Source organism: Cyprinus carpio, chromosome B8, assembly GCF_018340385.1.
Source record: "Cyprinus carpio isolate SPL01 chromosome B8, ASM1834038v1, whole genome shotgun sequence".
NCBI classification, from domain to species: domain Eukaryota; kingdom Metazoa; phylum Chordata; class Actinopteri; order Cypriniformes; family Cyprinidae; genus Cyprinus; species Cyprinus carpio.
This window is the reverse complement of record NC_056604.1, coordinates 11,722,776-11,735,057: the sequence shown is the minus strand read 5'-3', so window position 1 is coordinate 11,735,057 and position 12,282 is coordinate 11,722,776. Positions and strand designations below refer to the sequence as shown.

At 37.6% G+C, this 12,282-nt stretch overlaps 2 protein-coding genes across 5 annotated transcripts in view; one reads left to right on the top strand and one right to left on the bottom strand.

The window, feature by feature from the left end:
- The first annotated feature begins 68 nt into the window (after positions 1–68).
- LOC109067163 (wiskott-Aldrich syndrome protein homolog) lies at positions 69–5,346 on the top strand. Of its 3 annotated transcripts, none has more exons than XM_042729690.1 (12): positions 69–358; positions 948–1,088; positions 1,408–1,494; positions 1,626–1,722; positions 1,839–1,865; positions 1,948–1,983; positions 2,345–2,537; positions 2,623–2,665; positions 2,807–2,960; positions 3,396–3,784; positions 4,290–4,401; positions 5,092–5,346. In XM_042729690.1, the coding sequence occupies exons 1-12, from the start codon at positions 257–259 to the stop codon at positions 5,145–5,147; spliced, it is 1,437 nt and encodes a 478-aa protein (XP_042585624.1). In that variant the 5' UTR covers positions 69–256; the 3' UTR covers positions 5,148–5,346. The 3 variants fall into 3 exon arrangements, with proteins under 3 accessions (XP_042585624.1, XP_042585623.1, XP_042585622.1); XM_042729689.1 differs by having other exon boundaries at positions 70–358; positions 3,393–3,784; positions 5,095–5,346; XM_042729688.1 differs by having other exon boundaries at positions 71–358; positions 3,393–3,784.
- Positions 5,347–5,846: 500 nt separating this feature from the next.
- LOC109067184 (semaphorin-3F-like) overlaps positions 5,847–12,282 on the bottom strand; it is a 41,101-nt gene continuing 34,665 nt past the window's right edge. The window contains exons 11-18 of one of the 2 annotated variants that reach the window (XM_042729687.1): positions 11,521–11,665; positions 11,202–11,424; positions 10,934–11,022; positions 10,777–10,818; positions 10,296–10,453; positions 9,978–10,045; positions 9,766–9,890; positions 5,847–8,932 (exon numbers count right to left, since the gene is read on the bottom strand). In XM_042729687.1, the coding sequence (XP_042585621.1) occupies positions 8,447–8,932; positions 9,766–9,890; positions 9,978–10,045; positions 10,296–10,453; positions 10,777–10,818; positions 10,934–11,022; positions 11,202–11,424; positions 11,521–11,665 (1,336 nt within the window). In that variant the 3' untranslated portion in view covers positions 5,847–8,446. Of the gene's footprint in view, positions 8,933–9,765; positions 9,894–9,977; positions 10,046–10,295; positions 10,454–10,776; positions 10,819–10,933; positions 11,023–11,201; positions 11,425–11,520; positions 11,666–12,282 lie in introns of both variants that reach the window. The other variant, XM_042729686.1, reaches the window with a different exon arrangement.

Here is a 12,282-nt window from a genome sequence, read left to right as displayed (position 1 = left end):
TGAAGGAGGATGTACAAGGCGCTCCTCCTTTCTTTATGTGAGCGAAGAACACGTGACTGTCCATGACATTCTGAGAGCACATCTGCGCAGTGGTTTTGTTCTTCCTGTTCTCTTTTGCTGTACTGCATTTACATCAGATTGCAGAACACGGAAGCAACAGTTCCTTCGAACCATTTGCCTGTTCTAAAAAGGCTTCAGGCAGGTACTGTGGGCTAAGCAAGGGCCCCAGGCGTGGAGTCCAGAACATCAAGGAGAGATGAGCAGAGGAAAGGCCAAGGGGCAGGAGAACGTGACCAGTTCCCTCCTCAGCAGCCAGGAGAATGAACGCCTGCTAGAGTTGCTGGGAAGGAGATGCGTGGTGAGTGAAGACACTTTGATTAAAAGGCCAATCGCGGATGGACATTCTCACAGAGGATGTTTTGGGGATATAAATCAATCGGGTATAAAAGAGAACTCCTGAAAGGACAAACATGGTGCAAAAGTCACAGATGAGATTGGAGCTGTTACTGTTGATGTCAGTTAAAGGTCAAAGTGAGACTCAGTTTTTCAAGTGGTTTTCGTTGTCTGTGTGCGGAATGAAAAAGATGAAGAGAATGCATACAAAACATCCTGTTACAGAACATGCTGTTAAAGCCAAAGTATTTAGTCCTAAATGAATTAATTTTGTAATTAGCTCCACCTAGGAAAACTTACATTACAAAAAATATATATATATAATTTCTTCAGAATATTCATTTTACAACATTGTTAACCTGTCTGCAGTGACAAATGATGTATGTGATGGCAAAGTTTAACTGGAGAGCGACAGGAAATGCTGTTTGAGGCCACTTCCTGCAGTTGTAGAGGATGCTGATGTCTTTGCTTTTGCTTTTGTTTTAATACTTCACTCATTAATCTTTTATTAATGCACTTTTATGTCAGTTTATTGTGTTTGTGTGTGTGTGCAGACCATGGCCACAACGGTTGTTCAGTTGTACATGGCTCTTCCTCACAGTCCTACCCAATGGAGTCTCCAACATACAGGAGTTGTGTGTTTCGTTAAGGACAATCCCAAACGTTCATACTACATCCGGCTCTATGACATAACGGTTAGAAATTCAGATTCTTACCTGTAGTGCAAAAACATGATCATAACTGATCTTTAATTCATCAGAATTGTTATGCAGAATGTTTATGCATCTAGCATCTTTGCAGATAGAGATGTTCTCTGAGATTATATATTAGCGCAGGATGATAAAAGGATACTGTGGCCAAGCAGACTGAAATTAAATAAAGATACACTTCTGCTTTGAGTTATGATTCACACCAACTCAACTCAGCTAATGAAGTTATACGGTGGTAGCTACCATTTAGATTTTGATAATATTCGTGCACGTTCATGTTATTTATTTATTTATCTATTTTCAGGAAGGCAAAATGGTTTGGGAGCAAGAGCTGTATAATCAGATGGCATATTGCTGTCCAATGAGGTTCTTCCACACTTTTGCAGCTGATGTGGGTACAGCCCCTTTAAAAATCTCAATACAAGCCAAAATTCAACACTATGTAAAACGCAAGTTTTCACTGGAAAATCAAAATCTCACAATCTGAGAGATCTAATATATTTGAATGCACTTGTGTCTCAGGACTGTCAAGTAGGTTTGAACTTTGCCAGTGAGACAGAAGCTGAATTTTTCAGAAACATGGTTGTGGAAAAGATTAATCAGAGATCCAATCACCAGGGTCAGTTACTGTCAATCTCATTCATATTTTATATGAATTTTTGCTAGGCTCATTACCCATAAAATCTCATATTTCATCACTATCTCTTTGTGCCTTTTTTATATATGCATATTTAGAAAAAAAACAGCATGCTCCCTCTGAAGGTATGTGTGCACAAGGTTAAACATACACTTAGTATTAACTGTTAGATTAGCATTTTAAGGCTGGTTTTATTTTGATTAACAGAAAACCGGCCACTACCACAAACCCCTCCAACAAATGGTGAGTCACTTTTACACATGTTAAACACTGACACATGAAGAAGTGTCAATTCTGTCATCATTACTAAACCTCACCTCCAAACCTGTGTGACTTTTTTTCTTCTGTGGAAAGCAAAAGAAGATATTGTGAAAAATGTCCCAGTGTTTTTTTTTCTTTTTTCTTATGCAGTTAAATTCAATGGTGTCCAAAGTTGTTTTAGACAATGTTTGTTCTTCAGAATTCTGTATTTTGTGTTTAGCAGAAGAAAAAAATAATTTTGGGGGGTGAATTGTCCCTTTAACTTTAACATATCTTGCAGTGATCACATGGTCTCACTCTTTGATAAATGCCAGTGTTTAACCTATATATGTCCACTAACCAGGTCCAGTTTCACAGCCAACTGTAATGCCCACAGTGGACATTCAGAACCCAGATATTGTGGCATCAAGATACCGTTCCACCCCAGTGCCAACCCCCGCACCAGCCTCACTCTCCATAGGCAAAAAGCTCAAAAAGGGAAAGAAGAAAGGACCAAAGCTCACTAAGGCAGATATCGGAGCTCCTAGTGGATTCAAGTAAGAGAATTTTCCCATAAGTTGGACACTGCCTTGTGTTTTGTTTCATTTGTTTGACATGATGCTGCCTCTCATTCCTCTTCAGACATGTCACTCATGTTGGGTGGGATCCAAACTCTGGTTTTGATGTAAGAAATGTCCTTTTCCTTAAAAACTGCATAAATCAAATTTCGTCACATAAACTGATACTCAATGCTTATTCTAACTGCAATTATAAATGTAAAAAGTAACAAACCTGTATATATGAACACTGACTTTGGCCCCCCTAGACCAACAATCTTGACCCTGACCTGAAGAAACTGTTCAACAGTGCTGGTATCAGTGATGCCCAGCTGGCAGACAAAGAAACATCTAAGATCATCTATGACTTCATCGAGCAATCTGGAGGCCTGGACGCAGTAAAGGAGGAAATGAGGAAACAGGGTAAGCTCATTCAAAAATCAAAATGTAATAAATTCTGTGAGGAATATTTGGACGTTTGATTTGGATCATTTCACCTTAATAAGATCCTTAATGTCAGCATGACATGGAAATTCAGATCTGTTTTCTAAATGCATTTTTTTTTATCTTATTGTAAACAATTAATCTATGCATACTTTAATTATTTTTCATTTTGAGCGCATAATTTTTTTTCAAAATGTCATGACTTGATCTTCCAATGAAAAGGACAGACTTCTCTGCTGACGTATGTCAGACTTCTCCTATCATTTTGTCTGCATAAACCCCGCCCCTTTCTCACAATCGACCACAAACTCACATTCAGATCTGCCTCCATCCAATCAACAACCAATCAATAGAACCAAGTCCCGGTTCTTTTTTTCAGTTTCATTTGACTTTAATTATGCTTGTTGCCCCAAGGTCCTCGTTCTGCCCCTGCACCACCTCCACCTCGCGGCAGGTGTCCCCCACCTGGACGTCCTCCACCACCTTCACGAAGCCCTGGACCCCCTCATCGTGGTCCACCGCCACCTGCACCACCTGGAGGGCGTTCTGGGCCTCCACCCCCTATGCCATGTTCTCTCCCACCACCACCACCCCCCAGCCACAGTCACAAGCCATCTCCTCCACCTATGGGTGGCGGTGCACCGCCTCCACCTCCACCCCCACCTCCTCCACCGCCGCCTCCTTCTTCAGCCAGTAACATCCCCAGCAGTCCTAGCAGCTCAGCACCACCTCCTCCTTCTTCTGGGGGTGGAGGACGAGGAACCTTACTGGAGGAAATTCGCCGTGGACGTGTGCTAAAGAATGTACGTGAGAGGCAGATGCAATGCATTTTGTTCAGTCGTTTCTATAAGTATTAAGGGCTGTTCATAGTATCATTAACGTGATAATAATCATTGTAATTCAATGAGAATAAGGAAGTCAGGATCACAGCATAACGATAGCGATACAGAGGAACTATACCAGTGCAATCACTTTCAGAATTAGCCTATTTTTTTTACATTATTGTGCAAAGGCCTAGTTATATTTTTCTTTATCGTTATTATTTTACGATTTTAACTTCCTAGTATAGGTCACCATACTTGGCCACACGTCACTTCACAAAAAAAAACCATACTTGGCCACACGTCACTTCAACACACACACACACACACACACACACACACACATATATATATATATATATATATATATATATATATATATATATATATATATATATATCATATATATATATATATATCTTGGTGTAAATGTTTTTTTACTGTGCTTTTTTGGGTATAACCATTGTTTTTGTGGTTTTTATGTCAGGTGTCTGAATCCCCGGACCCTAACCCTCCAGGTCAAGATGAATCCTCAGGGGGAATTGTGGGTGCTCTGATGATGGTGATGCAGAAAAGGAGTAAAGTTATCCATTCCTCAGGTAACTCATTTAATAAATCTATTATTTTCACAACCAAGGGTCATTCAGAACATGGTTTAACAAGATCCTAGGTTATCTTTTTCCATATTTCACATTTGTAAATCGCGTCTTAACGTTCTCATTTGCATATTTGTTGTGTTTAATTGACTGGAGGAACACAGCACGCACTCGAGCTGTTTAAATAGCGGCTGGTCTCCTTGTTGGGCATCAGTTTGACTTACATTTTTCCTGACAGTCTATTCCAGTTTGTCCTGGACCATCCATGTACGAATATACGTTTTTTCTTCACTTATATTAACGGGTTTTATGTTAGGCTACTTTTTGACACGTTACTTTCTGTCAAACGCTAAAACGATGTGACGCGCAGCGCGTCAACGTTTCTGCGATTGCGCAAAGCTAATGAATATTTAATTGAACAAGCGCTGTTTAGTTTTATGATTGGTTGGTTGTTCTACGCACACAAAAAAAAGACACGCTCAAGATATGACGTGGCACAAAACACCAAGAAACAGAAAAGAGTGCATTAAAATGTATTTTCAAGTTGCTGCAATCGAAAAGGCGATTGTCTTTTAAATTTAGGATAAAAGCAGACTTTTATTTTTTTTACGTGCACGTTTTAGTAGCTATATGCATAATCTTTTTATAATTAGATGCAAACAAATACAAACTTTTTTCTCTGTCTTTCTTCAGAAGATGAAGATGATGATGGGGGTGATGAAGATGAAGAAGACGAATGGGATGAATAATGCTTCTCTCTGCTCTTGGTACACAAACTTGTGCCATCCACCAATTCATAAAAATGAGCTCATAAAGCTGATGCTCACTGGAAATCATTTTAGCAATAGGCATGAAATCTTCAGGTTATTTCACATTAAAGTTGCACTGAATGATCTGAAGATCTTCTGTAAATCCAATAAAGCAATAAAACCCTAACTTTGACAATTAGCAGCTTTCAAGTCTGTTTCAAAGACTGTTTCAAAGACTGGTCTGTTTTCATCTCCAGCTTTCACTTCAGTAGCTCAGCAGTTCAGTTTGAGTTCATTTAGAAAGAAGGAACTTTAGTTGAGCCAAACCAGGAGTGGTGTTAGATTTCATCCAAACATAGGACTGCCAAGTTTAACCACAGCTTTATGTTGGATATTTCTTTCTGTGTGCACATACTTTTCACTCAACAACTGTCTTATTCCAAATCTGTCTCTTTTAACTACAAACCCAGTGATGTTATTCTTGTCGAGATAATTTATCTATTTTTCTGAAGCCATGTACAATGTTCTGTATATCTGTTGGCTGCACAGGACCTCCCCCTACAGGACAAATGTTGAACTAACAAAAAAAGTTTACAAAGAGTATTAAAACAACCGAATTAATAAGTATTTATGATACTTTTTGATATAGATAGATATGTCAGTTGTTCAGAGAGTTAGAACAATCAATAAATAAACAGATAAAAACAAAAACAGCAGTTTATTGTTATTGCATTTAAAAAACACCTATTAGAACTCCCAAATCCCAGAATAGCTTGATAATAAAATAATATTTATCACAAACAATCACATTAACATGAACCTACACAAACACTGGTAAATACAAAGAGGAAGTATTTAGGAAGCAACCATATTTAGGAGGTTTCTGTTTAGCACAACAACCAACACCAAAGGAAAGACACAACAGGACAAAGAAAGTCTATGTGGCATTAAAGTTCTTCAGAGAAGTTGTGTGGGATGTCATTCTGCACAATAACATCTCTGTGGAGAGGAAAGTGTGGTTTGGACTCTATAATATGTTCTCTACCCTTGAAGACCAGATAACATGTCTTGGGTTAAAACTACAGAGCGTTTCTTTAAGCGCTTCTTATACAGTCATAAATATTCTTCCAACATAAAATGAAGAGAAACAGTCTCTTATCCTTTCAAAAAATGACATTAGTGGGCTAGACAAAGTATATGTTCTCAGAAGAAAATTACACAACACGTTTCCCTTGCTTTTGTCCTTTAGTTTGGTGTCAAGTGATATTCCATAGAAAGTGCTTGAAGAGGTAGACATTTCTGGTTTAAAACACACTGCAAATATGAAATATTTCATGCCAACTGATAAAAAGAAATTATTTTTGCCCATATTTTTTTTTTTTTGAGAATCCCAAGGTTAATTTAAATTTTTAATTTTTAATATTTATATATGTCTACAGGTTAACTGATTAGTTTCATCAAAAACCTCTACCTCTTTCTCCTCAGCACCTCTCTATGTGTCCTGGTCCTGTTAATAAACAATACATACAATGACATTTTCCATCAAAACTGGCCCGTTCCCATCACCAAAGAGCACAACACAATGAATATGTACACTCTCACAATAAATATGGTGTATGGTGTGGGTGAGAGAGAGAAAAAGAGAAAGAGAAAGACAGAGGGTCACATGACAGATGAGGAAAGAGAGGAGGTTAGATTTGAATCCTGACCAGTGACTAGTTGAATACATACATTTTCTATGTACACGTGTCATTGTCACACAACACAAAGCACAGATACTGTGTTCATACACGAGCAAAAAACATGACCACATATCACCATTGACAAACCGTGGAATACAAAATGTTTCAATTCGATGGACTGAGAGTGAGAATGTTTTTAGTGGTCTGACTATCATCAGAGTCAAAGAAAGAAGAGACCGGACTGAAAAACTGCATCTATATACAATAGTTCAAATCAGGGAAGATCCCTTCATTCATAGTAGTTAGGGACAAGGATTTGTTTTACAAGACGACAAAAGAAGATGACTGATTTGTATTTTGGTTGCAATCAAAATTGAAATGTGAAGTGCGTATCAGGGCTTTTCACGTTATTGATCACACAGGAGAAATTCCGATGCATAATCACTATAAACAACTTTTATTTTTTGTCATTTTGGTCCACAGTCTTGTCCAAATAAAACATTTAAATTTCCAGGGCAATGATCCAATCATGTTGCAAAGAACTGCTTGTTCCATTACAAAAAAAAAAAAAAAAAAAAAAAAAAAGAGAGACAAAATATATAATATTTTTAGTATTAAATAAATACTTTGTTTTACAATCCACATATTTGAAATGTGAAACATTTTTTAAATGTATTTTTAATCTAATGTCCAATATTGTTATTGCAATGATTTTAAATTCTCAATCTATCTGTAGGGTTTTTTTTTTCTGAAACTATAAACGTGAATAATACTGAAATATCACTTTTTGAACTGTTTTACAGTTCAAAGATTTCAAATTTCTGTTATGGATCAAGACTAAAATTAAAGCTCAAATGTATGGATGACTAGAAGAAGTGACACTTAAAAGTAAAAATTATAAAAATAAGTTAGCAATTTATAATTTCTAAAATGATTTATTTCCATTTTAATGTTTAAATTATTATATTAATTTTAAACAAATATTTTCATATTATATTCATTTTCATTTTAATCGTCACTTCTAGTTGTCCATACAAATTGACCTGTTCTTCCAAGCACATTACTACAGAAAACTCTATAAAAAATTGCAAATGCCAAGAAATGTAAAAGCTTTAGTGGTCAAAATGATGGCAAGATATATTGTGCTATAACTGTAGTAATCTTCAAATGCTCCAAAACATTCCTTCCACAACTGTATTTTATGGTCTGGGGGTTTAGAGATGACTGACTAAATCAGCAATCTTTCAATTTCACCCCAAACACCTTTTGAAGCCTCTACAACGTACATGTTTTCAAACGTTTCTGATAGTATTTACACTGCAGTCATTGGTGTACTGAATATTAGAATGGAATAGCTTATATTTAACATAAAACAGCAGTAGTTTTGCTGGTGTGGCTGGACGTTTTAAGGAATTCATTTAGAAAACTGTGTGGTTTAATGCTAGCTATGGAAGTGAGCACATCACAGTCAGATTTAGATTAGTTAGGGGAGCTAAGTGCATCAGACTGTACCTCAAAACGACAATCAATCAAGTTCAGACACAGTCTGATACATCTAATGAATCAATTGAATCAGACTAAACTAATGAATCATTTTATTAAATGGACCGAGTTTCCCTAGAGGAAGTACATAATGATGGGCCACATGGATGGGACATGGTCAGCAGGGTCCCAGGTGCTGTTCCATTCACTCTCCTGTAGCTCCTCCCCTTCCTGTTCTCCCGTGTGCCTGCGGTTGTTGCGTTTGGCTTTGTGTGGCTGGCTTTGTATCTGCTGCCTGTAGGACTGGCAGTACTGGTTGATGAGACGCACTTCAGGCTGTGGGTGGAGCTGGAGAGCAGGTGGGTTGGTCTGAGGGGGAGGGGGCGGCGGTGGAGGGTGGTGATGGGAATGGTGGCGGCGGTGCTCTGGTTCGATCGGGACGTCTGACTCGGTCAGCGCCTCCACAATCTCCCGGTCCAGGATCCGTAGGGAGATGCGCGCCACGGTGTGTTTGAAGTTGTTCTCGGTTGCCAGGCAGTGGTAAAGGCCGGCATCCAATTGGGTGAGAGATTTCAGCAGGATGCCATGACCAGTCTTCAAGACATCTTTGTCTCGACTGAGCTGAAAAGGAAAAGGAGTCATTTATGCCTTCTAAATTAATTATACAAAACACAAAAGATGAATTTCGAAGCATGTTTCAACTGCTTTTGTCCATATAATGAAAACCAAAAGGAGTTCGAAACAACACTTTCATTACAAAGACAAAAAAACCCTGAGAGATTTTTCAAAAGAAAGAATATATTTCTAATTTTAATGGAAAAAAGGTTTTAAATTTTTTTATATTAATACACTTAATGGCTTAACAGCAAGTTTCCTAATATACACTATACAACAATAAATCTAATGGAACGTTTCATGTCAAATTTCAACACAAATTAAGATATTTTTGATAACATCTGAGAGCTTTCTGACCCAGCATAGACAGCAATGCAACTTACACGTTCAAGGCCCAGAAAGGTAGCGAGAACATCATTAAAATAGTAAATGTGACATCAGTGGTTCAACCATAATTTTTTTTAAAGCTACAAGAATACTTTTTTGTGCAAAGAAAACAAAAATAACAACAATTTCTTCTCTTCCGTGTCTGTCTTCAACCCACGTTCACGAGAGTACCACCATGCAAGCGTGTGGTTTTGCTGACGGAAGAGAAGAAATTGTTGAATAAAGTCATTATTTTTGGTTTCTTTGAACACAAAAAGTATTCTTGTAGCTTCATAAAATTAAGGTTGAACCCCTGATGTAACATGGACTATTTTAATCATGCTCAAAAGCATAAAATGTGTCCCTGTGTGAAACTTCAGATGTGATATTTTTTCACTGAAATAATGTTTCTTCTAGCATTTTTGGGTGATCTATTAATTTAAAGACTTATAATGGTCACATCAGTGTCTTACTGCTTTTCGCTTGCCGTCCTTCTGGTAGAGCCATTTGACGGAGGCCTGCGGGGATCTTGGCTGGCACTCCAGGAACGTGCTGCTTCCCTCAACCCCAAACTGCACTGTCTCCCTCAGACGCTTCTCTACTGAGAGGGTCAGAGAAGGGCCACATTCAAGTTTCTGAAGATCGCCTGCATCATCATTCAGTAAATGAGAGGCTGTTTACAAACCTTTAGCATTGAATCCTCTGCACTGCCGTAGAGGATCTCCGTGTTTGATATCTTGCCTTCTGCTTCTCCTAAAGATTCATTTACAAATGATTTCATGGTTAAAAGCTTAATGACTATTTAAACTGTGAAACTGCAGTTAATGAGACCGTTTTTTTCTATTCTGTTTCTCTTCAGCACATCTGATGAAGACCAATATGCATTGTACATGTACTGACCATGTTATCAGCATTAAAACAGACAATTAATGAAGTCAAGAAACTCATCTGAACACAGTTTGGACCATGGACCACCCAGTGGGGTAAATGAATGTGGTCTGACCTCTTGGTAGCCGGGGTGAAAGCAGAGCAGTGTTCTCCATCCCAGGCACAGTAGGGGTCGCGGGCCAGGCAGCAATCTGAACAGGCCTTGCCATAAACGGCACACCTGTGGAGGGACACCTGGGTAAGACCCCTTTCTGACGACACGTACAACTGTTGCTGTAAACCACAAGAGACAAAGAGAAAAAGCTGACTGATTTGAATACTGATTTGTATTAGTGTCACAGTTTGAACATTAAGAAAATTTTATTTAATGCAGGATTGTTATCATATTAACTAAAACTTCAACCATAAAAAAAATTACTTGGAATTGTGTGTGTGTGTGTGTGTGTGTATATATATATATATTAAAATACCTAATAAAAGGCTAATAAAGGATTGTTATCATATTAACTAAAACTTCAACCATATATATATATAAAGGACAACAATTTACAAAATATAATATATAAAAATAATGATTTTACTACAACTATATTTACCCTTTTAGACGAAATCTTCAGAGTTTTGACAGCAGCTGGAGTCTGAAAAAAAAAATAGAGGGAGAAATTTCAAAACATTCAAAATCATGCGTTATGGTATTTTAGGGTAGTTCGTACCCAATAGCAAAAATTCAGCAAAAAATCTGTACTTCTGTACCTTAAAAACCTCAACCTCTTCCAAAATGAGCTCTTCTGTTGTGCTGATGTCTTTTGGTAAGACAATCACCTTCTGGACTGTGCCACGATCTAAAGTTCGAGGTGAATCAGGAGTAAACCAGATACCAGATCAGACTGCCCATGTTTTAGTAGCTGTACAAATTAGGTGCTTCATGTTGCAATGCTGCACTTTCTCATGCAACTTTAGGAAGAAATCATCCTGCTTGTAACTAATCAGAAAGAATCTGATATGATCAGAAATGTCTAACCTGTGCCCAGGAAGAGCACCTCGTATCTTCCATCCACAGCATCCACCAGATCCACAGCAATAGTGGTGAAACGGTAGTCAACTCCAGTCCTGACCACCAGTGGGCGCTTGTGTATTGGATATATAGATTGATACATCAGCGGATGGGCGCGTACAAAATTTACAGCCTCGTCAGAGAATGCTTTAGTGGTGTGGAGATCAGGGGTGAAGGTTCCTCCAGGACACTAAGCATATAAAAACATGCAGAAATCGCAATATAGAATGAAATATCAACAAAGAATTAATAAGGTACCAAACTGGATTTCATAAGCAATACTCACAGTCCCTGGGCGAGGGTAAGGAATTTTGCCAGTATAAGGTGTCCACTGGTAGTTGTGGCCATGTTTGTGAGAGAAGGGTCCATTGAAGACATTTCTGATGTCTGCCATTGAGTACACACACACAGCAGAGCCTTTAAACACAGAGCTAGAGAGAAAAACAGAGAAACAGCAATGGCATCATAACTCATTTAACAAAAGACCATCAATATAAACACTGACCTGAAAGGAATAGAGATGTTACACTCTACAGAGGGATTTCAAAGCTAAATAATCAGTTAGATACATTAAAACTCATTAAAATGCTCATTTTATTGATTTTGCTTACTTTAGTAATATTTATTGCTTCACAATGAAATAACATGTTGTCAACGGCTCTTTTCCATAAAACAAAACAAACGTGTGACCGTCAAGCTCTGAAGAGACAGAAAAGTAACAGAGATGTAATTTTATTTGCCTTTTGGAATAAGTTTTTCATATGATATCCAAGGGTAATATTCCATATTATATTCATTTCCATACATTAAATGGGAAAATGTAAAGTTAATTTTTGAGAGGAAAAAGCTATATATATTCTTTTATGAAAGTAAGTCAAAAGTGTTTGGAATGGTTGAAGGCCAGTATATAATGAAATCATTCTTATTTTGGGTTTGGGAAGATTTTTTTTAAATTCATGGCAACCAAGGATATATTTATTTTACTGAATTAATCATTAATATTTCTTTAGCAGATATTACCCCAGTCTTCAGAAATCATTTTAATATG

What these genes read in the sequence shown, in the direction of transcription:
- LOC109067163 (XM_042729688.1), top strand. Translation starts at nt 257, where the DNA reads ATGAGCAGAGGAAAGGCCAAGGGGCAGGAGAACGTGACCAGTTCCCTC. An exon ending in TCCGGCTCTATGACATAACG is followed by an intron (nt 1,089 to 1,407) that starts GTTAGAAATTCA and finishes ATCTATTTTCAG; the next exon opens with GAAGGCAAAATGGTTTGGGA. An exon ending in ACAAACCCCTCCAACAAATG is followed by an intron (nt 1,984 to 2,344) that starts GTGAGTCACTTT and finishes TCCACTAACCAG; the next exon opens with GTCCAGTTTCACAGCCAACT.